The 27,812-nt window shown below is 46.6% G+C and overlaps 1 protein-coding gene across 1 annotated transcript; it reads right to left on the bottom strand.

The window, feature by feature from the left end:
* Positions 1-56: 56 nt before the first annotated feature.
* KIAA0100 (KIAA0100 ortholog) lies at positions 57-27,812 on the bottom strand. Its single transcript, XM_040243928.1, has 39 exons — positions 27,715-27,812; positions 26,748-26,871; positions 26,180-26,229; positions 25,738-25,882; positions 25,454-25,572; positions 25,157-25,217; positions 24,791-24,980; positions 23,691-23,814; positions 23,410-23,534; positions 23,101-23,168; positions 22,848-22,993; positions 22,050-22,168; positions 21,780-21,943; positions 21,363-21,621; positions 20,625-20,830; positions 18,291-19,383; positions 17,669-17,860; positions 17,325-17,527; positions 17,059-17,177; positions 16,731-16,951; positions 15,566-15,756; positions 15,342-15,441; positions 15,006-15,208; positions 13,158-13,452; positions 10,063-10,220; positions 9,565-9,771; positions 6,574-6,673; positions 5,919-6,101; positions 5,309-5,430; positions 4,699-4,854; positions 4,254-4,375; positions 3,528-3,708; positions 2,815-2,901; positions 2,513-2,623; positions 2,243-2,378; positions 2,009-2,139; positions 1,726-1,827; positions 1,310-1,444; positions 57-888 (listed from the first exon to the last, which is right to left on the bottom strand). Exons 1-39 carry the CDS (start codon positions 27,780-27,782, stop codon positions 706-708), a joined length of 6,699 nt encoding a protein of 2,232 aa, XP_040099862.1. The 5' UTR covers positions 27,783-27,812; the 3' UTR covers positions 57-705.

Raw genomic sequence — 27,812 nt, 5'->3', positions numbered from 1 at the left:
AAAAGGATACAGGCTGAAACCATACACTCAATACAATTAGAAAAAAAAAAACAGCATCAAATTTAAAATATATTTTTTCTCTTTAAATCACTTTTTTTTTTTTAAACCATTCTTCAGGGGATACCCCAGGGAGAGAGATCCATGGCCAGCCCTGTCTCCTACTGCCATTCTCCAAAGTGAGCGTGGCAGTATGGGGAGAGGCTGATTCCCCCAGAACACTAATACCTCTTTCATACAGGGTGGTGGGATGAGGGACAGATGATCAGCCCCTCCCCTCCACTTTCTGGCACATAGGGAGAGCAGTTACACTTACAAATATATATATATATGTATATGTATTTTTTATATATGCCTATTTATAAAAATTTATCACACTTGATCAGAACTGCCCCGCCCCCCCCACCCTTTCAGTTGATCCCAAGGGAACCAGATTCTGGCCTTGGAGCCATTCCCTGGGTCTTGCTCTCTTGATGCCTCTCTGGCCCTGGACCTGCTGATCAGTGTGAGGTAGAACTCAGCATTATCCATCATGGTCTGCAAGGAACCAGCCAGCTGTTGAAGAGCAGGGCCTCTCTCCACAGCACCCTATGGGCTCCTGACCCCCACAAATCCTAAAGGATGAAGGGAAACACCTCCCACCCCACAAGTCCCTGGGGCCTGAGTCAGAGTCAGATCCTGTACTGCAGCCTCTCTCGGATTGCCGGATCACTTGCGCCTGCCAAAGATGGACTTCTTCCCAGGATTCTTGTTGCCCACACTTAAACCGATGAGGAGCCGGGCCTTCTCCTCCTCTTCCTGCTGTTGCATGTTGAGGTCTGATTTAGTTTCTAGTTTTCCCCGGACCTCAGAGCCTGTTGCAGGCTTCAGCCTTAGCTTCTCTTTGATTACCTGATAGGTTAGGAGTAAAAGGGAAGGTAAATATTAATGGGACAGGCAGAGTAAGTTAAGTGGACGAAGTCAATATTTATTTAACTTACATGGACACACAATGGGGGCAATTCAGATTGTTAAACGATCTCTGCTCTCAAGAAGCTTACAGTGTATTAGAACCCATTCTAAACATGAACTTATGCCAGTCCTCACTTCCCTAAAAATCAACAGTAGTTAACATATATGAAACACTCAGTAGACATTCAATTTAACATCTGAGCAGAGTCATGGGGAGGACAGGAATAAAAGTCACTCCATTCACCTGCCCCCTTCCCATGGCTGCCTGCTAACACATACATGTTACAACAAAATGCCCCTGAGCAGAGGATCTGCTTGCCAGCCTCTGCTAACCAAACAGCCATGAACTCTGCTGGGATACCTGGGCAACCAGGGCTTTGCGGCTGTCCCTCTTGACAGCCATGGCAAAGTCTAGCCACGTCCATGTGTTGTTGTGGTACTCCAGACAGGGCAGCACCAGGTTAAGGTCACCCCAGTCCACGCTGTTCTTCTCACCCTGCAACAGAAAGAGTGGGAGGGAAGAGAAGAGAAAAAATATTGGCTGCCATTTTTAGTCCAAGCCAGTACTTGAGTCCACATCTGGTATCTTTCTGCAGCAGCAACCTACAGATACTGATACTGATTTCTCCCTATCTCAGTCTGGTACTGATTCCTAAGGGAATTCAGAGGGAATAGCACATTACCCACAGACCACCTTCACTATCACTGTTTTTAATCTCTGATCTTATCTCGTACCCTTCCCGTACTGTTCTAAGAAAGTGCTGGGAAAAGGCAGACCTTGTAGCTGACACACAGTGGAACCTGTGGGATCTTTATATAGATGAAGGAGTTGTTCATGGCAGCTCGCTCTTTCATCTTGTCAATATCATCAACAGGGTGCTAGGAAAGGAAGGAAAGAAGTATGTACCCCTCAAGCCATCACAAGAAATTCAAGACCCCAAACATCTCCAACTCCTTTCATCCCTGGAATAGACTCAAAAAGAAATAGAAGAAATCCCCAGCCAGGCCAGAGTACCCCAGGACTCTCCCATTTTCCTGTTATCAGGGGCATGTCCGGTACCTCAGGTGCTTTGCGAAATGACCTTCTGACCCCAGAACTCCGATTCAAGCCCTGTGCCACACCCTTCCCAGGGCCCAGTGGTGCTGTATCATCTGTTGCAATCAGCTGCCGAGGCTTCACCACTGGTATTCCTACGAAAAACCAAGTACACTAGCTGTTGTCCTCCTTCGGAAGCTTCAGCCGTCTCTGGGGCTGTGACCCCAGTCCTCTGGAGCTCCCCATTAAAGTTCTCACCAGTAGTCACCAGTTTGGACTTATCTTCTTCATCACCAACCTCATCATCTTCCACACTTCGGCCAGGAAAGAAAAAACCCATTATTCTATGGAAGAACTGGTGTGTCAGCTGGATGGTGAGAGGCACCACATTTACCTAAAGAGGAAAAAGGCTGAAGAAGCAATTAAGCTCAGACATCATCCCTCAGTTTACCTACCCCTAATGTAACAGCGCACAGATAGCTTTTAACTGCCTTTTGTTCCTGGGTCCCCAAAGGAGTGTTTACTAACCTCAAAGTGCTCCTTAACAGAAATACCCCCAACTGGGGGCCGGACTTTGCTAAAGAGGCGAAGGGCCAGTTGTCGCCCAGACTGGCAAGAACTCTGGGGCCGCAGGACTACCTGTAGGATAGACAGTGATAAATCAATCCACAAATCCTCTGCAGACCAAGGGAAGCAGCAATGGTCTTGCTAAGCTAGGCAAGTTTCCATCTCACATCACCACACTGTTTCCCATAGTTGGGAAGTGTCATTGCAAATGCCCAGTGTTAGGAAGCCTGTAAATGGGCTAGGAATAGGGAACTAAGACTTACCTTATAGACAGCATTAGGGAGGAGATTGTTCATAGTGAACCAGCCCAACTCCAGAAGATGTTCTGCTGTGTCATCTGATTTATTCACCTATAAAGACAGATCCCAACCCCCCAATCCAAGATTATAAGCCTTTCTCAGGAGCTTGCCAGAGGACTGCTACCTATATCATTTGTTTTCAGGTTCTACATATGCTTTTGTTATGTCTTCCAATCTTAGACTCAATGTACCCTCTAATCCAGTATTGCTAATGGGCACTGATGGCCAGGGCACTAACTGCCAATACTTTCCAGTCCCTATGACATTAAAAAATGGTCTCAACACATATCCAAACATCTCTAAGGGAGATGGAAGAATAATGAAGAACGTCCTATCCTCCACGCCAAGGGTAATTGCAGGAAAGATGTATGCCAGTATAGAATTAATGATTCTATTCTAAGCTGGACTTGGGAGACTACTTTCCTCTGGCCATATAGAATAATTATCTTTTTCAATGAAGGAAGCATTCGATCAAGCTCATCTGTATCTCTACTATTTACTATCACAAACAAATGTGTATGAGGGGTACTCTCTCTGCTAATGTTTCTATCATTATTAATAACCACTCATACCACCGTTAACAATCAAATAATAGTCTCTCTTTGTGAGTTAGACTCCTGAGAAAGGTCAATGCCTCTCAATACAGCTGTCTTTGTATGACTGTATATACCCGATACCTTGCTGTAGAGGAACCGCTGCAGCTCCAGTTCAGCAATTCCTAGCTGTCCGTCTTCCTCGGTCAAGCGCCATCGTGCTTGAGCAAAGTAGAATTCGGTGCGGCGGACCACGCTCACATCCTCTTGCTGCTTTCGCAGCTCCATCTTGTTGGCCTGCTGCAACTGGAAATCCTTAAAACACCTATAAAAGGATAGGAAGGTCAAAGCCAATACAGGCAACAGCATTTGGGTTAGAGGTGGGGTGGGATGCCCTAGAATAATGCAAGAGGTAAACTCAGAGATGGACCTATTCTAGAACAACTATTCCCTAAATATTTTCATTGGATTCATTGTTTCTCACACGCTGCCATGTGAGCACAAATGCCATCTTCAGTTCTACAACTTCTTGAAGTAAGCTGTTCCTGCTAATAACCCCTACGATTATATCTGCAATCGTGTTCTCTACTGGTCAACTTCAAAACATTTTTAGTTCAGTTGCACAGCATCATGGCCACAAAAATGATCTTTCTAAACTACTTGTTTTTCTCCTTTTTCCTGAGGTACTCTAGTAAGGATCCTAAAAAAGGGCTCTCTTATTTTCAACCTGTTGGCCAAGTCTAACAAGGCTCATTCAGGAAAAGGTGCCTGAATCTACTACATCAGCCTTCAATAACATACACTAGACTTAAAGTCTATCAGAATGCAGGCAAAAGAAACTGAAAGGGCATGGGGAGAATGTAGTGGCACCTGATGAGGATATTAAGCTCTTCACTTTCCAGCTGTAGGTTGGCCTTCTCCTGGTTTAGCTGCAACTGAAGCTTTACGTTCAGGTCAAGCAGGTTCTCATTCTTGCTATCATCCTGCAAAGACTAGGGAGCCAAAACAGGAGAAACTGAGAGATTTCCCATGTCTTAGGAGACCTCCCTCGGAGAAGGCAATGACACCCCACTCCAGTACTCTTTGCCTAGAAAATCCCATGGATGGAAAAGCCTGGTAGGCTGCAGTCCATGGGGTCGCTCAGAGTCAGACACGACTGAGCAGTGTTCTTGCCTGGAGAATCCCAGGGACGGGGGAGCCTGGTGGGCTGCCATCTATGGGGTCGCACAGAGTCGGACACGACTGAAGCGACTTAGCAGTAGCAGCAGCAGCAGCAGACCTCCCTACCCTCAGACTGCCTACCCCAGGGGACTACCTTCATGATAGAATACATCTGCTTTTCCAGCTGCCGTATCTGTGCCACATGCTGCCGCACTGCCTCCTGCAAATGTAATATGCTGCTGCGCTGCTCCTCAGGATTGCTAGAGATCTCAAGCTGGAACCTGACCCGCTGCTTCTTCTCACTGTGCTCCTAAAGGAACAGAAAAGGAAATGCAAGAGACAAGCCTTGCAGTAAAATAAAATATAGAAAGGAACAAGAAATGATGACCTCTTCTGGAATGTTCACCTTCATCTGTCACTGTTTGTAGCAAGAGTAAGGAGTAGGCCAATGCAGAAGATTTGGCAATGTGGATTTCGCAATAAGCCAGTTCCACAGGGGAGGGACAGAGGTGGAAGTAGGGAGCAGTTTGGTGTTTTTTGAGGTAAGTGACTAAGAAAAAATTGACCAAGAAAAACAAGGGACACTCAGACCCTTCCTAGATAACTAAAATTTCAACTGCTGCTGCTAACTAAAAGAAGATGTATCATCCACCAGGCCCTTTTTCAGTCTGAAGCATGGCTTTTCTTACTGGACCCCAAATAAAACCACAAGGTCTAGGGCTTCCTCTGAGGCTAACTGGCATTCTATAACAGATCCTACTCACCTTCCGCTTGGGTTCTACATGGAGCAGCAGGTTATTGACGATATCCAGGATCATAGCATATTGAGCTGGGTTGGTGGAGATTTCCAGCTCATGATGGATGAGGGTAAACGTATCCACAGCCCCTAAACAATTGTTTGCAGCTGAATAAGAGACTCAGTTTCTCCCTAAATTTCTATCCCATCTCCTAATCCATATCTTGAACCATGTCTGTTAATTAACCCCATAAAAGGGCTTGGTGAGATATGCTCATGGGTAGAAACACCTGCTTATTTCAGAATCAAACAATATGCATTCAATCCAGTTATCTGGTTGTTTTTGGCCAAGACGCCCGGCACGTGGGATCTTAGTGCCCCAACCAGGGATGGAACCTGTGCCCCCTGCAGTGGAAGCACAAAGTCTTAATTATAAGTCAAGTCCACCAGACAAGTCCCCCATTTATTCCAATTCTGTTCTTTCCTAGAAAAACTTAAAAAATAAAAAGCAAAGTGAAATGCTAATACCCTGTGCATAGTGGGACTCTTAATAACACTACTGCCTCAAAACCACCAAGGAAATAACTACTTTCACAAGGTTCCTACTCCCCACCAAAAGCCTTTCAAACCCTGAATACCTTCTTGCTTCTTCAGGAGATCTTCCTTTTCCTGGTTCTCAGGAACCTCAGGTGGCTTAATCTGCGTTGCCAGCTCAGGATCAATGTCATGGCTGTAACTAATATAGTACATTCTGCAGTTGCAGCGTGAAATTATCCTCTGGATTTGCTGGGCTTGCTGCGCCTCAGCTGGCTGGTTCCAATCTGGGAAGAGGTAGGAAAGAGATAAGAGGAAGACATTCTCAAAAGAGGTATTGTAAGAGCCTCCCAGCTATGTGTGATGTCTAGGTAACTCCAGACACTTGCTTTCAATATAGCCTAACACAAAAATGGTCCTAATCCACATATATTAACCTTGTGTGTCTGCGTGCATGTGCGCTCAGTCGCATCTGACTCTTTTGTGATCCTATAGACTGCAGCCCACCAGACTCCTCTGTCCATGGGATTTTCCAGGCAAGAACACTGGAGCAGGTTGCCATTTCCTTCTACAGGGGAATCTTTCTGACCCAGGAATTGAACCCCCATCTCTTGCACTTCCTACACTAGCAGGCAGACTCTTTACCACTGAGTCACCTGGGAAGCCCATATTAATCTTAAGAATAAGTAAAGAAATGAGACCCCCTTCAGGATGCATGTCTGCTCCTCACCACACGATGGGGAAGAGGTGAGAACTGACCTGTGGTGGTGGTAACCATGCCTCCCACTGCCTGCCCGCTCTCCATCAGCTCCTGCACAGAGTCCAGACTACGCTGCCGGTGCTCCTCAATATTCTTTACCTGAAGACAGAGCGATATAGGCATCTTTAACTCCTGGGGGACCAGTAGCTTGTCCTGCCCAAATGGGTCATATATTTCCATAATGCAAGTATAACACTATTGAGACTTTCACTGCCTAGAACTGATGAATCTCCCAAGGTAAAGGACAAATGTCCCTCTCTCCTGGCTCAAACTACCCAAGCTCTCCAAACCCAACTTGAGTTATATTAACGTTTTGCCAGGATTCAGGCCAGAAAAATACGAGCTAGGTAAAAACCGAATCATGTCCAATCTCACACCCATAAGGATGGCTACCATAATGAGAAAATAAGGCAAGGATGTGCAGAAACTGGAACTCTGTGTACTGTTGATGAGAAGTAAAACGTTACAGCCAATATGGAAAACAGTATGGCAGTTCTGCAAAAAATGAAAAACAAGGACTTCTCTGGTGGCCCAGTGGTTAAGACTCCCTGTTTCCAATGCAAGGGGGCGTGGGTTCAATCCCTGGTTAGGGAACTAAGATCCCACATGCCACACAGTGTGGGCAAAAATTAAAAACAAAAAAAATTAACAGAATTACTCTATAATCCAGCAATTCTACTTCTGAATATATACCCAAAAGAATTAAAGGCAAGGTCTTGAAGAGAAATGTGTGCTCCCATATTCATAACGGTGTTATTCACAATAGCTAAAATACGGAAGTCACTCAAGTGTTCATCAATGGATGAGTGGAGAAGTAAAATGTGGTATATACATACGATAGAATTCAGGTTTAAAAGGAGGGAAATTCTAACACACGCTACAACATGGATGAACCTTGAAGACAATACACTAAGTGAAATAAGTCAGTTGGTCGCAAAAAGACAAACACATATGATTCCACTTATACCTAAAATTTATATATATAAAAGAGATATTTAAGAACAATCAAAATCATAGAGAGAGAAAAGAGAATGGTGGGTGCCAGGCCCTGGGGGAAAGCAAAATGGGCAATTACTATTTAACGGGTATAGTTTCAGTTTTACAAAATGCAGAAGAGTTTGGGACATGGATGGTGATGATGGTTGTAAAACATTATGAATGTACTTAATACAACTAAACAATACATTTAAAATGGTCATGATGATAAATTTTATATAACATTGTCAATATTTTTTTGGCCATGAACACTGCATGGAGCTCTTCGAACCTGCATCCCTGCAGTGATTTGCAGAGTCTTAACCACTGGACTGTCAGGGAAGTCCCTTTTTATCTTTTTTATGTTTTATAAGTTTTATATATATTTTAATCACAATTTTTAAAAATGAAAAAATCACGTCATGGGCAAAAAAAAAATTCATCAAAACAAATGACTTCCCTCCCATTTTGGTATTCGTGTGTTTGTGTTCTTGCTGTTTTCTGTCTTCAGACTGTTCTGACACTGTTGCCATGGGGGAAGGGAACTGAATCCTTTGGACTCTGCCAAGCTGAAGTCAAAGTGAATAGAATGAGTGATAACAAGAACACAGACAATCTGCCAAGTCACAAAAAAACTCATATAGGAATGGCAATATCAAAGTCCTTCCCACCTCAGCCAAGGACGTTCTACTCTAAAGCTAATACCACAGTCTGAAAAAAAAGAATTCCCTTGCATAAGAAGGCATGCCTGAAAGAACCAGAGGTCTAGAAAATGCCAGAAAGGGAGATCTTGCATAGTTCATCCTGCCTACCTCTGCATGAGTAGGTAACATTTTCTCTGCCTATCTCCTGAGACTACTAGTAAACAGTACTGCTTGCCTGAACTACAGCTGTAATATACCAGCGTGACCTTTCACATTATCATCAACCTGACCCTGATTCAATGCTTATTACCTCTTATATAATTTATACTTGGGGTTGAGCCTTAAGATCATTGGAGTAATAAGTACCAGTCAGGGAGGAGGGAAGAGGGGTTAGCTTTGTCTCCAGTGAGTAGAATGAAAAATGAAATTATCACATTGGTCCCAAGCAGATGTAGCTGGATCCAATAACTCATCTGAATGGACCACACCCAGCACAATGTGGACATTTAACACCTGTTAAGTAATCACAATGCAGAATAGTGGCTAGGTACATCTCATACTCATTAGAGCTCCCAATAAATTTGATGATAGTATATCCTAGAAATTACAGTGCAAACTAAGTTTTACCAAAATGCTGAAAATTTATAGCTTAGTCCCTACCAACTGCTCACAATCTCACCTAACAAAAAAAATTATCTTAATATACAACTAAGACCTCTCCAAACATACTGACTTAAATAAGACTTTACTTACATCTGAATGAAGCTTTGTTTGTTTCAAAGAACTTTCTATTTGATCCTTTCAACAACCTTGTGTGAGTGAAATATTAATTCAGTTTCACAAATAAAGGTGACTTGCCCAAGGGCTGGCAAAACTGAAATCATATCTCACCTAATAACCTGCCTCCCAGACAAGCAGTCTTTCTACTCAACCTTACTGATTTTCTGAAACAACTAATCAACCATCTTCATGAGATCAGAGAAGGAGCAGCTAGAGAGCTTATTGAAAATTCTCAGACTTACTGCCTGTTTTTTTGGCTGCCTACTGATAAGTAAGATCTTATTAATAGTGGTCAGCAATCTCAAGTTAAAAAGTTGCAACTCATTTTACTCTCATGTTGGGAAATGAGAATTTCTCTTGCAACGAAATAGAATAAATAGTATGAGATCTAAAAATAAGAAAAAGCACTATGTTGTCCAGATCACAGGCCAGAGACTGCATGGAGTTTCTATATTCAAGTGTTACAAGCCTCATTATTCTACAACCTGCTAGCAAAAGGTACTATCAAGGACCCTGCAAGCCATTTTGGTGAAAGGTGCCAACTATGGAGAACTGGAGAGATATCAGGCCTTCCGAGTCCTGCCGACTAACCTCTAACCAGAGCTGTCGGCCATCCTGCTCAGTGGGGCTGCTTTCAGTGGTGGCAAAGTACTGCATGCCATCTAGGATGCAAGTCCAGGAGGTCTTTTGCTTCAATGTGTCACCATACCAGGCTGGATGGTGTTGGCACTGCAGCAGCTGGGCTTTGGCAGCTGACACAATGACACAGCCTTCCGTCTCTGCTCCACGAAGAACCATCTATGCCAGAAACAGAAGCAGAGTCACAGGACAAGGGCCAGGAAGAAAACGGAAGGTTAGTGAAAGGACTGTACCAGTGACTACAGGTGGGTCTAATTCTGGCTTACTGAGTGAGCTCTGCTGGCTTCTACTAATGGAAGTGATTATCCACGATACTTGTTATTAATAAAAAGGATAGTAGTGTTTTGGAGCTCTACCCACCTATTCTTATGTAGAGGTGGAGGGGGGGAGGTAAATACACATGATTATCATCTAGCCCTATCTCGGTGTGCTCTAGTAAAGAGAGGGTACCTGGCAGTTGACCAGTTCAATAAGGCAGTTTCGGTTATATATGTCATCAGTCTGGCAGGCAGCAATACCACACAACTGGTCACTCACACCTGACTCCTCTTCTGTGAACACTACAAACCTATCTGTCTCTTCAATCAGCTTCTTCAACATGTAGGCACCTGGCAGAGGAATAAGAAGCAGAGGGAAAGCCAGAGTCAAAGGAAAGAGAACACAGCCAGGGCCAAACTCCCCTTCTTTCAATTTCTCTAGAACATATTCTCCCCAACCTGCAACTCCAGCTCAGCCCACTCCGACCCTTTTGGGTAACAGATGTCATTTCATTTTCCTTCAATTTTAATAAAAGTAAAAGATTCCCAAGAGAAACTTAGAAACACTATGTAAACGCTAGCATTTCTTTCTCTTAGGCATATTCACCTCTGAATTACTCTAGGATCTTTTCCCCTTCTATCGTGTTCCTTCTATTTTTCACTTTACATATTTTTTTAGTTTTTAACTTGTGTTTTAAATTGAAGGATAATTGCTTTACAGAACTGTGCTGGTTTCTGTCAAACATCAACATGAATCAGCCACAGGTATACGTATGTCCTCTCTCTCTCGACTTCAAATTGTTTTAAATGCTATTTGTTTGTTGACCACTCCTTTCCACATAAATCATTCCCTTGCCATCAGTGTCACTGTGTTCTAGCTCTACTGCTTTCTCTGATCATGCCTTTAGATCCTCCACCTTCTCCCAGGTTTTAGAGATAAATTTATCTCTTAAGGTCTCTCCTTGGCCTGCTCCCTGTTCTTTCTTCTAAAGTTTGTCCAACAATGGTAGGTTAACAGCACTGTCTCCAGAGTTAGACTAACATGCCTATGTTCAAGATCCTATCTCTGCCAATTACTTTGATGTTAATCTTTGGCAGTTGGCTTTAACCTGTTTCCTTGTGTGTAAAATAATAACAACTATCTAATATGGTTTTTTGAGAGAATTAAATGGAATAATATATAAAGTATTTCACAGGATATCTGCCACACAGTTAAGCATTATCTCCTGGGCATTAACTCTTAGCTCTATGCAGAAACTCCCAATCTCTAACTCTAAGCCCTAAGCTTTTAGATCCTCATTTCCACCTGTTTTTTAGACATTGTCTAGATGTACTACTTGCACGACAAACTCAGCATGTCCAAATCTGAACTCAACAATCCTACACCTCCCCAAACCTGTTTAGCCTCTGGCTCTCCTATTTCTAATATTGTTCCTATCAACTCACCAGACTCAAAGCATCAGTCAATTGTTATCTTTTTCTCCACGTTCTAACTCCCTCTTCCAGCGAGCTGCCAAATCTTACATACGTACATACCATTTCTGTTCATCCCCTCATCTCCATTCCCACTGCCTCTACCTAGTTCGGGCACCCCTGGCCTCTTGTTAAAATGCCGTAATAGTTTCCTCCTTTGTCTCCCCCACCTCCAGTTACTTTCTCTCCAGTCCTCCCCAACACCACCACCAGATTTATCTTTCTAAAAGTAAAATTCTAATGATGACACACCCCTATTCAAATCCTTCAGCAGTTCACCGCTGTTTACTGAATAAGGCACAAAAACTCCCTTAGCCTTGTATGAAAGACCTTTGATGTTCTACCTGCAGCTTTCCTTTCCAGCATCTTCACCCTTAGCTACACCTTGTGCCAACCCAGACTGTTCCCTCTCCTCTGAACATACTGAGCTTGACAAACTCCACTCCTGTTCAAGATACTCCCTTTGCTTTCAATGCCTTTTCTCCTCATTTCCACATGCTTAAACCATAATAAGCCTTTAAAGTCCAGCTCAAATGCTACTTCCTCAATAAACCCTTCCCTGACCATAGGGCCTCCTTCACTAGTCAAGAACTCACATACGCTATAATTTCTCTCTAGTGGCACTTAGCATTTTTCACCTTGTCTTTAAACTCACCATGAACTTGCATTCCTCTGTACTTGTTATTCCCTCTCCCTAAAATGCGCTCTTTTCTTTCTTTACCTATTATACCTCAGTCATGTCCGACTCTTCTGCAACCCATGGGCTGCAGCTCCACAGGCTCCCCTGTCCATGGGATTTCCCCGGCAAGAATACTGGAATGGGTTGTTATTTCCTTCTCCAAGGGATCTTCCTGACCCAGGAACTGAACCTGCATCTCCTGCACTGCAGGTGAATTCTTTATCACTGAGTCACTGGGGAAGCCCCTTATCAGTCTTACTCTCTTTGAAGAGCCATCTCAATTATATTATCTTTTCTGTGAAGCCTTTCTAGACCTCCCTACACTCATTTAAATACTTTCTTCTTAAACAGTCCTACAAAGCATTTTCATGACTTATTTTTTGGCTGCCCTGCACTGCACACAGGATTTCAGTTCCTTGACCTAGCAAATCCACGCCTCCTGCAGTGGAAGCATAGAGTCTTAACCACTGGACCCCCAGGGAAGTTCCTCACAACTCTTAGTTTCAGAGCTTCCCCTCATCTTTACAAATCTACTGTCTAGGGTCACATGGCTAGTACATTACAAACCCTCAGTAAAGCTAAAAAGTGAATCCATGAATGAATGAGTGAGTGATTCAATGAGTGAATGAACTAATCTTAGCTCAAAGATAACAAACTCGTTGAGGCAAGTAGAATGTCATATATATCTCTCACTAAATCCAGTACAGTGCTTTGTGCCTGTGAGGTATTCAAAAAATATTTATTGACTGAACAAATTCATCAAAACACAAAATAATTCTCTAATTCTTTTTCTTCTCCTTAGTCATTCTAAGTCATCACTCCTTCCTGATCTTCTTTTCCCAGTGAAAGAACCAGACCCTTTTTTCTTTTTTGCCAGAATCTTAAGTTTCCTGGGATCGAACCCATGCCCCCTGCAGTGGAAGCATGGAGTCTTAACCACTGGACCACCAGGGAAGTCCCATAAACCAGACCCTTTAATGCCCACCTGGCACTGCTATGTAAGACTTAGGTGGCCTAATATGGAAAAATTACAGTTTCATCTCTACACACAGATTGAACCACCCAGAATTAGTCCTTCTCAAACTCCTGTTCAAGCCCACATACATAACCCTTCGGAGTCTTCTCCCCCAGCTTACCTCCTGAAGACCCCTTATCAGGCTGTCCACTGAAGCTGGGAGTGCTGACAGGAGGTGGGGTTGGGGCACTGGAAGGAACACTCTGTTTTGGCTTTTTGGCTGGCAGGTGGGGATCAATCTTTAACCCCTTCAGCGCCTCAGTAGAGAGGTTACGTTTGAGCACAGCCGCCTTTTTGTAGCCATCATATAAACCAAAGGCAATGTCCCGATTGGTGGTTGTCCAGGAAGCCCGTAAATCTACCAAGTGCAGCTGATGTGTGTGAAAGGCAGGATCCCCAACTCGAGTAGAGGGCTCCTAGGAAACAGGGAAAGGACCTCAGAGTTACATGAAATTTCCACTGTTCCTCCTGAACCACAAATGCAAAGATAACAAACATGCTTGCTGAATAACAGACCTCTTCTGAGTGATACAAGACGACTGAGTGAAAGAAAAACTACGTGGGCTTAGTGTATGTACTATATTACACTCCTACTATATCCACTGTATTTTAAACACAGTTTTTTTTGGTTTGTTTTCAGTCACTAAGTTGTGTCCAACTCTTTTTCGACCCCCATGTGCTATATAGCTCACCAGGCTCCTCTCATCCATGGGAGTTCCCAAGCAAGAATACTGGAGTGGGTTGCCATTTCCCTCTTCAGGGGATCTTCCCGACCTAGGGACTGAACCTGCATCTCCTGCACTGCAGGTGGATTCTCTGCCACTGAGCCACTGGGGAAGCTCTATCCACTGTATTTTAAATGACTTAAAAGAATTTCATCTTAAAATCCTTCCTTATTTGGGGGCAGGGGAGGGACCACCAAATAAAGCACTAGGGAAAAAAAAGTTTTATTCTATTTCCTGAAAAGCAAGAGTATCTTCAGAAAGAGGGGTGCACATACTAGTGAATGTATCATCAACGGACAACATATATAATTAGACACAGTTAGGAGCATTACCCGGGACTGTGGAGGGTGACGCAGCCAAGAAATTAAAAGACGCTGACTCCTTGGAAGGAAAGCTATGCCCAACCTAGACAGCATATTCAAAAGCAGAGACGTTACTTTGCCAACAAAGGTCCGCCTAGTCAAGGCTATGGTTTTTCCAGTGGTCATGAATGGATGTGAGAGTTGGACTGTGAAGAAAGCTGAGCACCGAAGAACTGATGCTTTTGAACTGTGGTGTTGGAGAAGACTCTTGAGAGTCCCTTGGACTGCAAGAAGATCCAACCAGTTCGTTCTAAAGGAGATCAGCCCTGGGTGTTCTTTGGAAGGACTGATGCTAAAGCTGAAACTCCAGTACTTTGGCTACCTGATGCAAAGAGTTGACTCATTGGAAAAGACTCTGATGCTGGGAGGGATTGGGGCAGGAGGAGAAGGGGACGACAGGGGATGAGATGGCTGGATGGCATCACTGACTCGATGGACATGAGTGTGAGTGAACTCCAGGAGATGGTGATGGACAGGGAGGCCTGGCGGGCTGCAATTCATGGGGTCGCAGAGTCGGACACGACTGAGCAACTGAACTGAACCTAAAGCCTACCCCAATGTAATGTAATGGGGATTATAAAGATGGGGCCTTAGGAGGTAATTAGGTTTAGATGGGGTGCTAATTAGGGTGGGGCCCTCATGACAGGATTAGTGTCATCACAAGAAGAGCCATCAGAGAGCTTCCTTCTTTTCCTGCTGTGTGAGGTCACAGTGAGAAGACAGCCCCCACCAGAACTTGACCACGCTGCCCAGCCTCCAGCAGTGAGACACATTTCTGCCGTTTAAGCCCCTCTGCGTACAGTGTTCCATTATGGCAGCCTGAGCAGACTTAGACAGCTACTGATACACGCAAGGCAGTAGAGGGAATGTGTCAGGCGGTACCTCCTCAGCCGTGCGGCTGCTGTGCCGTTGGTAGGTAAGGGAGGACAGGCTCAGTAGGTGGGTCTTTGTTACCAAGGGGTCAAGGCAGTGGTCAGCATTCTCTTCAGTGGGCGAAGCCATCAGGTGGACAGTCGCCTGGCTTAGGTCACTAACCATCTGGGTCACACTCCAGTCAGAGATGAGGCGCCGCATCACTGTGCCCGCTGAGGAGAGGAGGCACACAGGGCCCATGCAAGCCAGCACCGAAGGCCAGTGTGGGGCGGAGAGACAGGCGGGGGCGGGGATCGAGGAACAGGACGGGGGACAGCACAGAGACGAGGGAGCCTCTGGTCTCACCTTGAGGTATAAGTCGCTGAGTTCCCCGAGTGAAGACGTGGCCCTGACTGCACTCAATCTGGATGCCACGTTGCTGGGCGAATGAGGCCCAGTAATGCACCTGGCAACAAGAGAACGTAACACTGAACCGAGGATGGCGCCAGGGCAGTGACTCAGAGACCCAGTGAGGGAAAACAAGAAAACTAGAGAAGTGGACAGCTGTCAGCAGCGCCATCAGAGCTGACCTGTAGCTGGGGAAAGAGTGCAGTATAGGAAAGTTGCTTGTAGTGCTGGCCGAGTTTCTTCTTGCTGGGTTTCAGGTTGTTGAAGAGCTTTCCCCTACAAATAGGCCTTGTGACACTAGTCCAAGTTGCCCAGAAGTTCTGCATCCAGCGCAGGGTGCTACTATACAGCAGAATCCGGGGCTGGGACATCGCTGCAAAAGAAATGGTAGACGTTTCCCAACTGTGGTTAAAACACAGATGAAAGGACTACCCTGGTGGTCCAGTGGCTAAGACTCTGTGCTCCCAATGCAGGGGGCCTGGGTTCAACCTCTGGTCGGGGAACTAGATCCCATATGCTGCAACTAAGAGTTTGCATGCCGCAGGCCTCAACTAAAAAATTCCACAGGCCATAATGAAGATTCTGCATGCCAACTAAGACCTGGCACAGCCAAATAAATTTTAAAAAATAAAAAATAAAAAAACACAGATGAAGCTAAATCCTTTCCTAGCTTCACGGTTTTGCTTCCTTTTTAATTCACTTGTTGAAGGGCTTCCCAGGTGGCACTAGGAGTAAAGAACCTGACTGCCAATGCAGCAAACTTGAGAGATGTGGGCTCAATCCCTGGGTGGAGAAGAGCCCCTGGAGAAGGAAATGGGAACCCACCCCAGTATTCTTGCCTGGGAAATTCCAAGGACAGAGGAGCCGGGCAGGCTGTAGTCCTTGGCGTGGCAAAGAGCTGGACACGACTGAGCGCACCACACACTGCTGAAGCACTAGCTCCCGGTACTTTCTTTTTTTCATCTTGGCTGTGCTGGGCCTTCATTGCAGCACAGAGGCTTCACTGCCCCGGCATGTGGGATCTTAGTCCCCTAGTTACAGATCAAACCCATGTCCCCTGCATTGGAAGGCAGACTGACAACCACTGCACCACCAGGGAAGGCCCCCAAGCTTCAGATTTTAGAGGTTTAAAAACCCCAATGCCACTGAAGCCTCACATTCTCCAACACTCTCTCCCTTCAAAGACCCAAGAACTTACTTCTACAACCCTCTTCCAAAGAAGATCCTAACCCCAAAGCTCCCTTGCTCTTTTCTGATCCCCTCTCCAGAGGGTCTAGCTGAAGTCCTTGGTGTCTAAGCTCATCCTCCCAAGCCCTTCCTCCCCACTGCCCCAGACCCAAGCCTCACTTCCACTGTGCCGAGTCAGATCCATCTTGATGGAGAGATTGAGGTTCTCAGAGCGGAAGGCCCGGTAGGAGTCATGGAACTGGCCCAAGGGCACCTCAGGCAGGAACTCTGGGGCCCGCAGAGTGACACCATGGTGATCATGGGGGTTCCCGTGGCACAGCCACTGCAGGTCCAGGGTCATGCAGAGGTCAGGCAGGTGAAGGAAGCAGCAGTCGTCATACCTGGCTCACAACACAGCCCTGGTCACCAGCGGCCCCTCGGCTCTCCCCATCTCCCCCGACCCTAAGTCCCACACCCTGTCTGAGGCTCCATCCATTACTCCACTCACTTAGAGGCTGTTCTCACGTTGATATCCAAGTCACCCTTGAACACAAACTGACCGGGTTTCCAGTGAAAAGACAGGTGGTTCCATTCCCAGTGCATATTTTCAGTTGTGTTGTATGGATCCTATAACCACCCCAAAAACTTGGTGAGATATAACTAAGCGTTATCACCTTCTCCCCTCAAATGAGTGCTTTTCTCTCTTCCCCCATATGCTGTACAAGCCCCAGCCCCACCATCCTCAGAAGCAAACAGCTCCTCTGGACCCCTCACCTCAGTGGCCAGCTGGTGCAGGTTGGCCTGTTCAATGTCCATGTGCCAGTCCCCATGGAACAGAAGACGGCTCTTGTCCCACCAGGGCAGGGGTGGACTGGGGTCAGCTGAGGGCTTGGTCAAGAGGTCCACACACTGGCCAATCAGTGTCCATGCTGGATCCCAGCACGGGCCCCATACCACGGTGTACTGGAAGATTTCCGCTGGGGCAGAGGAGCACAGGACGCAGCCTGTTACACACCTTCACCCCTCTCTTCAGCCTTTACTCCAGAAGGGCCTCAGCTCATCTCCCACCCCAGCCATCACCACCATCTCAGTCAAATCATCTGCCCTCCCCTACTCACAGTGGAAGTCATGATAGAACTTGAGCGGGGGCATGTTCCTCTCGATGGCCACGTTGCCCCAAGGAAGCCCCAACGGCAGGATCTGGCGCCGCCGAGAGCAGGGCTGGCCACTCTGCTCAGTGCCCACCAGTCGACCCATCAGTCGCCAGTCACGGATCTCAAACAAGTACCGGGGATAGTCTCTTATCCGCACTGTTAACACAGGGAGGACACACAGTGGCTACCCAGGAAACTGAGCACTCACAGGCCCTTCTTCCCCCTGCCACTATTTTTACATTTATTTCACAAGGTCAACTGAGAGAATAAGAGCTGGCAGTTGGCAGCAAAGCTAAAAACAGGGCACAGAGACCTTGAGCAGAGAGTGAGGGGGATAACGCTGAGATCCAAGAGCCGCACTAACCCTGAACTAACTATGTTAGCTGTGCCCCTGTGTTCAGCCAAGCAGTTTCAGGGTGAAATTCAGGAACAGAGAAAAGGAAGAGGAGTCCACCCATCCCACTCCACCCACACCCAAAACAGCCGCCTTTCCCAATATAACTGAGCTCCTCTGTAATTGTTCGAAGAGCTCCCTGGAGCTCCAAGGGCAAACCCTGGGCTCTGCAAATAAAGAAGTGTTACTTACCCAGAAATGTCTTGACGTTGCACTTGAGCATCCTACACCACTGAATGACAAGATCTATTCCCTCAGCAGGGAAAGGGCTGCCTGGATCAAGCTCTCGAACCTGCTCTAGCACACGCTCAGGCCCGTGGAAGGAGGCATCTGCCAGAGCCACCAGTTCTAGCCCCGCCAGGCTCCAAGTGAGCAGTGCCCGGCGCATGGGTGTGTTGCCATAGAGACGACGGGAGCGCTGGATGTAGATTTCAATGTTTTTATGTTCCAAAGAGGCATACAGCTCCTCGATTTTGCGGGCAGGCAGTAATTCCCCATGCTGCTTCCGCAGGGCAGCCACTTTGGCATCCAGCAATTGCAGCCTTTTGGCACTCTCCTTACTTTCATCCTTCATCAGCTCGTAGTTATCACGAAGTTTCACCTCAAAAATGTCATCCAGGAAAACCCATGAGAAGTGCTGGACCTTCAGGAGTATATCAGGTGGGAGTGGGGCAGAGCTGGGAGAAGCCTGAGAGCGAGACCCTCCATGCAGGCCCTTCAGCCACTTCTGAACTCCCACGGCCTCGTCCAGAGTCCGCGAGAAATCGTACTGATAAGGAAACTCCACGGAGACTGAACCCAGGGAGAGGAGCCACACACGGTTCCGGAGCGTCTGCAGCCCAGGGAAGGGGTTCCGGTGAAGGATCATCTCCTCCAGCTCGGGGAGCAGCTGCACCTCCACCTCCTTGAAGCTGAAGATGCTGTTGCCATCGAAGCCCGCGGCCAGCTCTGGGCAGTAAGCCTGCAGTGAACTCCCGTGCCGGCTCAGGGACACACTCTCGGCAGCCAGGGTAATGAACTTGTCCTCCGCTACAAAAGCCATCAGCTTGGCTGTGCTCACCTCCAGTGTCAGGTTTAGCAGCCGCTTTGGCGGGGAGGACTCCAGGGGACAGCCTTCGGGCTCAGAGGGGGTTGCTGGAGTCTCTAGCTCAGCAAGGGGAACAGTCTCAGGGAAAAGAGTGGTTCTTAGTAGGTCTCGGCACTGAAGGGTGGCCAGCACATGCTGGTACAGGTACATATGGTCTGGGGGGCTCCAGAGTAAGGTCAGCCCTGTGCCACACTGAACCTGTACAGAACAAGAGGAGAGGATTGATCGATTACCACATCCTAGAACATGAGAGATGCAGGAACTATTATATACATGCACAAGAACCATCTCCGCTCAGAAGTCTCTCCTGAGCAACCACATTAATTACCCCCTTGCTTCACTCCTCTTTGCACTAGTATGCTGAGCTAACATTTCCTACTTATACTTACAAGCACTTACTCTTTTTTTAAGTTCTCCTCAACCAGATTCTAAATTGTCTGAGAGTAGAAGCCATTTAATTCTCTGGCATCTACCAGAGAATATCCAGTATATAGATGTACTCGATAAGTCATTTAGCTTTTACGTTTCTGCTCACGAATTACCTTTCCATAACGATCACCTTCTGTATAATAACCACTGCAAGAATCAATTAGAAAATGTTTCATGCACTGATTATACCTTGACTTAATTCTTAAAATGTACTGGTCACAAATTCATATAGCAACAGACTTATGGGAAAGTATGCCTCAAAGAAGGGATTAGAGGAACCCTGTTAGCCTGAAAAACAAAGTCAATTCTCTATAGTTAAGCAGACAGAGGAAATTTCAATTCCAAGACCAAAAAATTCCTCTGAGTTCCAATCTCTGTAAAGCAAACTCTTCAGTTTCCAAAGGAAGTTGAAGTCCGATGAACAGGGAAATATCTCACTCTCCTTCCAAGAGGACCCCATGTCCAACTGAAATGATACCCTGAGAAGAAAGGCACTGGGAAGCCTCTCAAAACTTTCCAGTGCGTCCATCTTCAGATCTCTTCTAGCCTGTTGATGAGCTGAGTGCTTCAGTAAAATGCCACAAGATGATGACCTTTAAGAGCCCTTTACTTTTATATATATATATATCAGATTTATGCACGGAAATCTTTACAGTTGAAATTATATGTCTGATATCTGCTTCAAAATAATCCCACAGTAGAAGGCAGGCACAACTGCTCAGAGTTTAGCTAAATGACGTTGGTCCTAAGTTGGTAATTTTTGAGGCCAGGTATGGTTGCATGAAAGTTCATATACTCTCTGGTTTTATATGTATTTTAAGTTCCATGTTAAATGATAAAAATGTACAACACAAGCCAGGGAAAAAAGACCAACCACTAGGCGTTATGTTTCTCACAGGTGAGTTTCACAACATGACTAAGCCAGCCATTCAAATATGGTGAGTATCAGTATAACATGCTCTAAGCCAGGGAAAAACCAACCCGACCCCACCTCGCCATAGAAACATTACCTCTAGAGAGCGGATGCTGCTGTGATAGGTGACAGAGAGCATGGAGAAGCTGAGCACTGGAGTAGGGATGTCAGGAGCCTTACAACAGGGCTGCATCTTCTCTGTGACTGACTTCACCAGCGCAAGCACAAGTCCTTGAACACCCACAGTGGAGGTCTCAGCACTTCCCAGGACAGTCAGTGTGTCCAGCCGGATCTCAGAAGCACCTAACATCCAGAAACCATGTCAGGGTTGGTTCTTGGCTCTCAAACTCCAACTTCAGTCCTCGCTCTCCCTTCGTTATTCCCTTCACTCTGGCTATCCTTATTCCCCACACTTTCCTAACCTAATTCCTCATGTTTTAGGGAAGTTTTCCTTTCCCGTTTTAACCCAACTACAGTTGACAGGGCCAAAGAAGTACCCAAACTCCCACCAATTCCCCAGAGATATATCAGTTTCTCTCTAGAACTAAATACACAAAGAAACAGAAAACTAACTGCATCTCCTTCTCCTGATCAGATATCAAAGCTGTTTTTTCTTACACACTTTGCTATCTGTAAGCCCTTAAGAAATATCAAGAAGCCCAACAGTTATGCAAGACCTTTTAACATTTCCTGCCTCTGACTTAGAAAATTTTCAAATAACCCATTTTAGTTCGTGAGAAGCAGCAGCGTAATCTGCTTAGGTTACAAACTTCCCACTTCAGTATAGTATACTGTATACTATACTGTATAACTACCCACTTCCTGTCCCACTTACCAACCAGGGCAGAAAGGGTGAACAAGTTCATGTCCTCCACCTTCAAGTCCACCTTCCACAGTAACGACACAGACTCCCCAAATGAGGATTCCCTGGAGACAGCTGACTTCCCAGACTGTGGACCCATTAAGGAGAAGATCCGAGACAGACACTGAGCGCAGGTATCTGATACCTCCACCTGCAGTCCTCGGATGGTACAGTCAAGAAAGAGGGTATCTGACTGAGTGCTGGACAGGCCCAGAGGCTGGTTATAGCTACCCTAGGAAAGAAACAACGGGACTTCATCAAAAGCATGCCAACACACAGCTCTGTAATGCACTGGTGCACCGTCTGCGGCCAAAAAAGGTGCTCAGTGCTCTAGAACGTGGCAGGATGGGCAAACTCTACAGGCTACTGTTCACCAAAGTCCCCACCTACCTGTAGTGTGAAGGAGTCCAGGACAAGCGCCTCACCCCAAACATGCATATTGGGTGGGTGGGGTGCTCTCTGAATATGGGAGTCACTGCCCACCCTCCAGCAGAGGTGGTCCGCAGTTAGCACGCCCCGTTGATGGATACTCTGTGGTCTCAGATGCTGGTAGTCTAAACACAGAAGGTGGGGGAGGGCTGCTTTGGAGCCACAGTGGCCATCAGCTGGGCTCAGCTCCGTTAATGAACAAACTGCCCCTCTTCCATCGCTGAGCCTTACCCAGAGAGATGGAATTGAATCCCAAGGCAAAGGGTGGTGTATCTCCCAGCTGCACGGAAACACTGACGTTGGAGATGGAGGTGCTAAAGATGACAGGTGCCAGGATTTGAGGAAAGGCTCTGAACGGGGACAAGACATCATTGTTTGACAAGGAAAGAATTGCAACTTCCTATCATGTTATAGACTTCAGAAGCTCTCAAAAGATAAGGTGCGTTTTATTGTGATTCTTAGGAAAGGATGCAACTAGAAAAAGATTGAACTCATCAGCTTCCTCCTACTCTCAGTGATGATCCATAGAGACTTATGAGGTTGAACCAGATGAAATTGCTATTTTCATGTATCAAATAGTATATGTCAAATATGGTGAATATCAGTGTATCTTATGATTCAACTTAATACCACCAAGTAGCATCCCTTACAAACCACTGACCTCTATGGGACACAATGCAAGTACTACACACACAGACATGGCACTAATGACACGGCAGGCACCTTATAATCTAAGGCAGATGAGACACTGATTATTTAAGTTCAGTTCAAGAAATGTTCATTTTATGTAATAAGGAACTGTGCTGGGCACCGAGGACATAAAAACAAAGAATTCTGTCATTTATTCTACTGCCAGCGTCTCATCTAACAGAAAACATAAAGCATGTTTGCTGTTTAGACTGGACTGTGGAAACTGAGAGTTAAAAAAGATCAAACAACTACATACATATTTAACACAAGATGCCACTTTAGACCAAAAAATCCAAGAATCCACCTGGTAAGACAGTGGCCGAAAAAGATTACACTGACCTGTTCTTCCTTTGCTTAAGAATAGATGAACTAGACTCTTGGGTTTCCAGCGCTAGCATGTGAAGCCAGTGAGAGAACTCCTGGTGCCGGTAATGAATAATACAAGTGTTCAGAACCAGGGAGGCTGAGAGGTCAATGGTGGTCACCTGGAAACGAGGACACCAGAACTGTGGGTTCAGGTTTCATTTTATATGCTCATGACTCAGTGATGTATGGGGAGAGCAGAAAAAAGAATGATTCTTGGTCAACAGACCTGCACGTTAGCCTTGAGGGAGTTGAGGCAGACAATGCGCTGGCGGCTCTGGGACAGCAACAACCCATCTGTAAGGGCAAAGGGCAGATGAGAGGAGGACACGGAGAGGGTGAGAGGAAAGACTAGAGAGGGTCAGGGGCGGGCAAGGAGACGAAAAGAATGTCACCAACACTCGTTAGTTTCAGTACATTCCCAACTCCCCCTCCTCTGCTTCACTGACACTGAGTTAGGAAGACCAAGTAAGGCACTGGGGAAGTGTGTGACTGGTCCTCCCGTGCTCTCTCAGCACCACTGACCCCACCCATGAACCTTTCAGAAGGAGCTCGGTGCTCATCTGTGCCACATCAGAATTCGCCGTGAAGCTTCGCAGGGGCAGCTGGTCCTCGTCGCGGTGGTATAAGAAATGCAGCAGCTTCAATGTCCAATTCAGGTGCCTGGACCCGAGACAGAGTCTGGCTTAGAAACACGCGGGATGCCAGTCTTACTCCCTTTCCCCTTCACACAAGCTCAGTGTAGCTACTGGGCTGGTTATGGAGACCCCAGCACACAGCTCCAACTATCACTCTCCACACTTCTGTGTCAGACCTCACCTCTTTTGACTATTCATGGACAACACCACACTCGTGATCTCCATCTTCACTTTGACCTGGTCTGGCAGCTGCTGAAGGAGGTATAGGCCAGGCAGAGTTGGCTCAGCCAAGTCCTCTGTCACCTCTGAAAACACCAATAAATAATAAAAAAGCCATCAACTCTTAACACTCAAGTCTCTCAATATGCCATGCCCTCTTCAGCCAAACGTTCCCATGTAAAGTAGCCTAGGCTAACGTCCAAACTTAGGCAATAAGGCCAAGATCCCAGGTATCCAGGCACCCACTGTACTTCCTTCCCCAGGGTCTAAAAAACAGTCTGGAGGACTTCCCTGGTGGCGCAATGGATAAGAATCTGCCTGCCAATTCAGGGGACACAGGTTCAACCCCTGGTCCAAGAAGATCCCACATGCCACAGAGCAACTAAGCCTGTGCGCCACAACTGTTGATCCCATACTCCAGAGCCTGCGAGCCACAACTAATGAGCCTGTGGGACACAACAACTGAAGGCCAAGTGCCTAGAGCCTGTGCTCAAGAGCAAGAGAAGTCACCGCAATGAGAAGCCTGTGCACTGTAACAAGAGAGCAGACCCAGCTCTCTGCAACTAGATAGCTGGCATGCAGCAACAAAGACCCAGTATGGATAAAAATAAAACAATGAATGTAATAGTGTGTACACGTCAAAATAAATAACTAAAAAATGCTATGGAGAGCAGGTTATTATAATGAAAAGAATACGGACTTTCGGGCCAAATAATTCAAACCCCATTTTTACTACTGACTACCCATGTGATCTCAGTCAAGTTAGCTAATCTTCCTAGGCACTTTAGTTTCCTCATTTGTGAAATGCTGAGGATTTAGTAGGGGAACATGTACAAAACACAAAGTTCAGACCTCATTTATGATAATTACTCACTAAATGTTCTTTCATGTACCACAAGCAAATGCCTTCTTTCCTCTAGCTATCCTCAAAGGCCAGGATTAAAGGCCATGGCAAATAACAAATCACACCTAAATGAGTGGTGAGACGACTATTTTTTTTTTTTCTACTTCCAAAAGAATGCCCAACAGGGAAGCTAAGAAGCTCACTGACTGGGACTTTACCTGAACAGGGAAGAGGCTTGGGGGCCAGGCCTGTGCCCTGGCGCAGCAGCTGACTGTGAAAGAGGCCCTCATGCAGTTCGGCATGGAGTGTCCACACATCCACCGTGATCGCCTTCAGCTGCCCGCTGCTGATGCCCACCTCGAGACACAGCTTTAGGGCAAGTGAGAGCTCTGCTAGACAAGTGTCCTCCTACAGGGAAGATAAGCCTCTAAGGTGTGACTGTGTCGGGAGCTTGCGGTCCAAATGCTGTGGTCTGGAACACATCCCTGAGGGAACCCCACAGCACACATAATCTAGAGTGCAAGCTCTGAGCGCCTTCATTCTTTACACCCAGAAGAAAAACAAGGCATCTGAATGATACTCACCAACTGGCCGCTCTTTAGAACTTTGCTGTTGATCTGACTTAGGCTCACCTCGCATTTCAGCCTGGGAAAGGAAAAATAAAAAGAGCACCTGGCTCCTTCCCTCATCATTTACCTTCAGTCAAGCTTTGTTGGCTGGAAGGCACAAGACAAGCAGAAGTGCTTATTCTTACTCTCTCCTCAAATTACACAGAATGAGAGAACTTGACACCTTGATAAGAAAGCCCTGATATCCACCCAGCCTGAAACAACTGTAAGGCAACAACAGGGTTACCGAACCTTCTTCTACCCCGTGCTTACCTCTTCCCATCACTATCCAAAAGAAAACTGCTTTCTCTGATCTGAATATGCCACAAGGATTCAGAAGTAGCCACCTTGAGGACCATGATGTTTATAGAATCTACATGAATGGAGAACAGCTGGAAGGAAGATGCAAAGATGAACAACTGATTATCAAGGCAATGTTGTGCCTTTCCAATGGAAAAATAATAAGGCACCTCCTAGCATTATGCCTTAAAAAGCCACCCATGACTCCAAAGCCAGCCATTCCTACTTCAGTCCAGGAAGTGGGAAAGTAGCCTCACCTGGCAGATTTTCAGTAAGGATGGGCTGAAGGCCAGCTCCTTTTGGTGTGCCCCAGTACTCTGGGAGAACGGGGCAAACAGGCTAGAAACCTTCTGTAGGTCAGTTCTGATACGTACTTCTCCAAAGCACAAGGCCACATAGTGTCTGTCCAGGAGAAAAAACTCACTGGCATCAGGTCCAAACCCCTTCCATACCAGTCTTTTCCCCTCCCTCATACCCATTTTCCCATCCTCCCTAAAAACAGCTCAAATCATGGAAGACAGTCTCAGAGTACTTAACAATATCTGTCTCACAAAACAACAGCTTCCAGGCTAACCCAGAGACACCATCAAGAACCCGATTCCCTCCTTGGGCTGTGGGGCCTCTGTAAACGAATCTCAATCTGCAAACCACAATCCCAAAACATTCCCCAAGAGGAGAGTGAAGAGATAGGGTACTCACGGCAGATCATGGCTAAGGAGTTTGCTGGAAATCCACAGGCTATCGATTTCCTAAAACAGTGTGGGAGGAAGCTTTGTACACTGGCTGTTAGGTAAGCCCAGAGCAGTTTGACAAGACAAGAAAGGGTATAAGAGGAGGAGGACGTGCGAGAGCCCTTCCACTATTCTCCATTCCATTTCCCCCAGCCTCTCTCCTCAGCACATCTTGTTTCTCTCAGTGACATTGGTTAGACTTTAATATTTCTCTTTCATGGATTTTTGCCATTTCCCCTCTTATATTAGAATGGTAATCTTCGTTATCTTGGTTCTCTGCGTTACTTCTGTATTTTTGTTCTGTACTTTACTTCCCTTTTTTTATATGCCCTGGACACCCTGTGCCTCAAAAGTATTTTTAAAAGAACTTGCATCAGTTCCAGTATTCTCAAATATGCTCTAAAATCATCTTGGCAAAGGGGTGGCAAGGCTGGGTTAACTAGGAAAGCCACCAGGATTTTTTAAAAAGGAAGTTAAAAGTTGAAATTCAGCTAGATCAACCCACATACATTCCCCGGGAGTTTCCCAGGACTCACCACTGTTTGCTGGTGCTGCTGAAACTTAAGACTGACATTCTGAATCCAAAAAAAGGAGCCAATCTTTAGTTCTGCCTGCAGCTTCTGCTGACACCACTTGGTGGCCAACCGGACCACAAGCCACCTGCAGAAAAATCCTTGTGAGTCCCTCTCCCAAAGGGTGGCCACCCCCACCCCCTGCAGGTCTTAGAAAGCCTAGCAAAGGATCATGAACTGGAGGTGGATCTTCTGGGGAAATTCTCCTGTCTCCCAAAACACCACTCTGCCATATACATTCAGCCACGCTGATCAGGACCCTAGCCCAAGAGTGTCCCCTCCACCCAAATGAAATCAGACGAACTAAGCGCCACCGTTTAAGTTGGAGACAAAGAAAGCAATCCCTCAAATCCTTAGGAACCTCCGAGGTAGAGAGAAGAGGTTCCAACAGGAGTTGAAGTCCGGGCATCCGTGTCAGCTGTGCCATCACACAACCCCCTAAAGGTCTCCTCCTCCGCCCTCCAGACAGGTGTCTGCGAGAAGGCAGTGTGGGGTCACATCCGGCGGCTCCAATGCCGCTCTCCCTGGGCAGCCAGACCTGTTCCGGCTCTCCAGGGCGAGGCTGCAGGTGCCCTTCGCACTCGGGAAAGGGGACATTCACGGGCATCCGGATGGGGAAAGAAAAACCACTATGCAGGGCCCCCTCCTCATTCACACCTCTATCCACCACCCAATCTCAGCATCTTCCTAGGCCTCGGCCGCTTGCTCAGTCTCCCGGTTCTCGCGGTTCCCTCCAGCCAGCTCCACTCTTACGCCCCCGCGCGACCCCTCTCCTCGTCGCGCGCCTCCTCCCCGGCCCCTCCCCCTCCGCCGCCCGCGCAACTCCCCCCAACCCCCTCCCGCGCGCCTCTTTCCAGCGCGCCCCTTCCTCAGCCTCTCTTCCTTCCCTTCCCACCCCCTCCGCCACCCGCCGCGGCCGGGATCCCCTCACCGGCCTAGGAAGAGGGCGCTGAGCCCTAACAAAAGCAAGGCCAACAGCACGGAGAAGAACAGGGGCATTCCGGCCCCGGCCCGGCCTGGCTCCGGCCC

The sequence above is a fragment of the Oryx dammah genome, unplaced genomic scaffold, assembly GCF_014754425.2.
Source record: "Oryx dammah isolate SB20612 unplaced genomic scaffold, SCBI_Odam_1.1 HiC_scaffold_8, whole genome shotgun sequence".
In the NCBI taxonomy this organism is placed as follows: Eukaryota; Metazoa; Chordata; class Mammalia; order Artiodactyla; family Bovidae; genus Oryx; species Oryx dammah.
This window is presented reverse-complemented; position numbering and strand designations above follow the sequence as displayed.

Bases quoted from the DNA above. Each gene is read 5' to 3' on its own strand.
- KIAA0100 (XM_040243928.1), bottom strand. From the start codon at position 27,782: ATGCCCCTGTTCTTCTCCGTGCTGTTGGCCTTGCTTTTGTTAGGGCTC. The intron at 25,883-26,179 runs GTGAGTACCCTA...TCTCCTGGACAG, and splicing joins CTCCTTAGCCATGATCTGCC to ACACTATGTGGCCTTGTGCT. The intron at 23,535-23,690 runs GTGAGGTCTGAC...TCTCGGGTCCAG, and splicing joins TCCATGAATAGTCAAAAGAG to GCACCTGAATTGGACATTGA.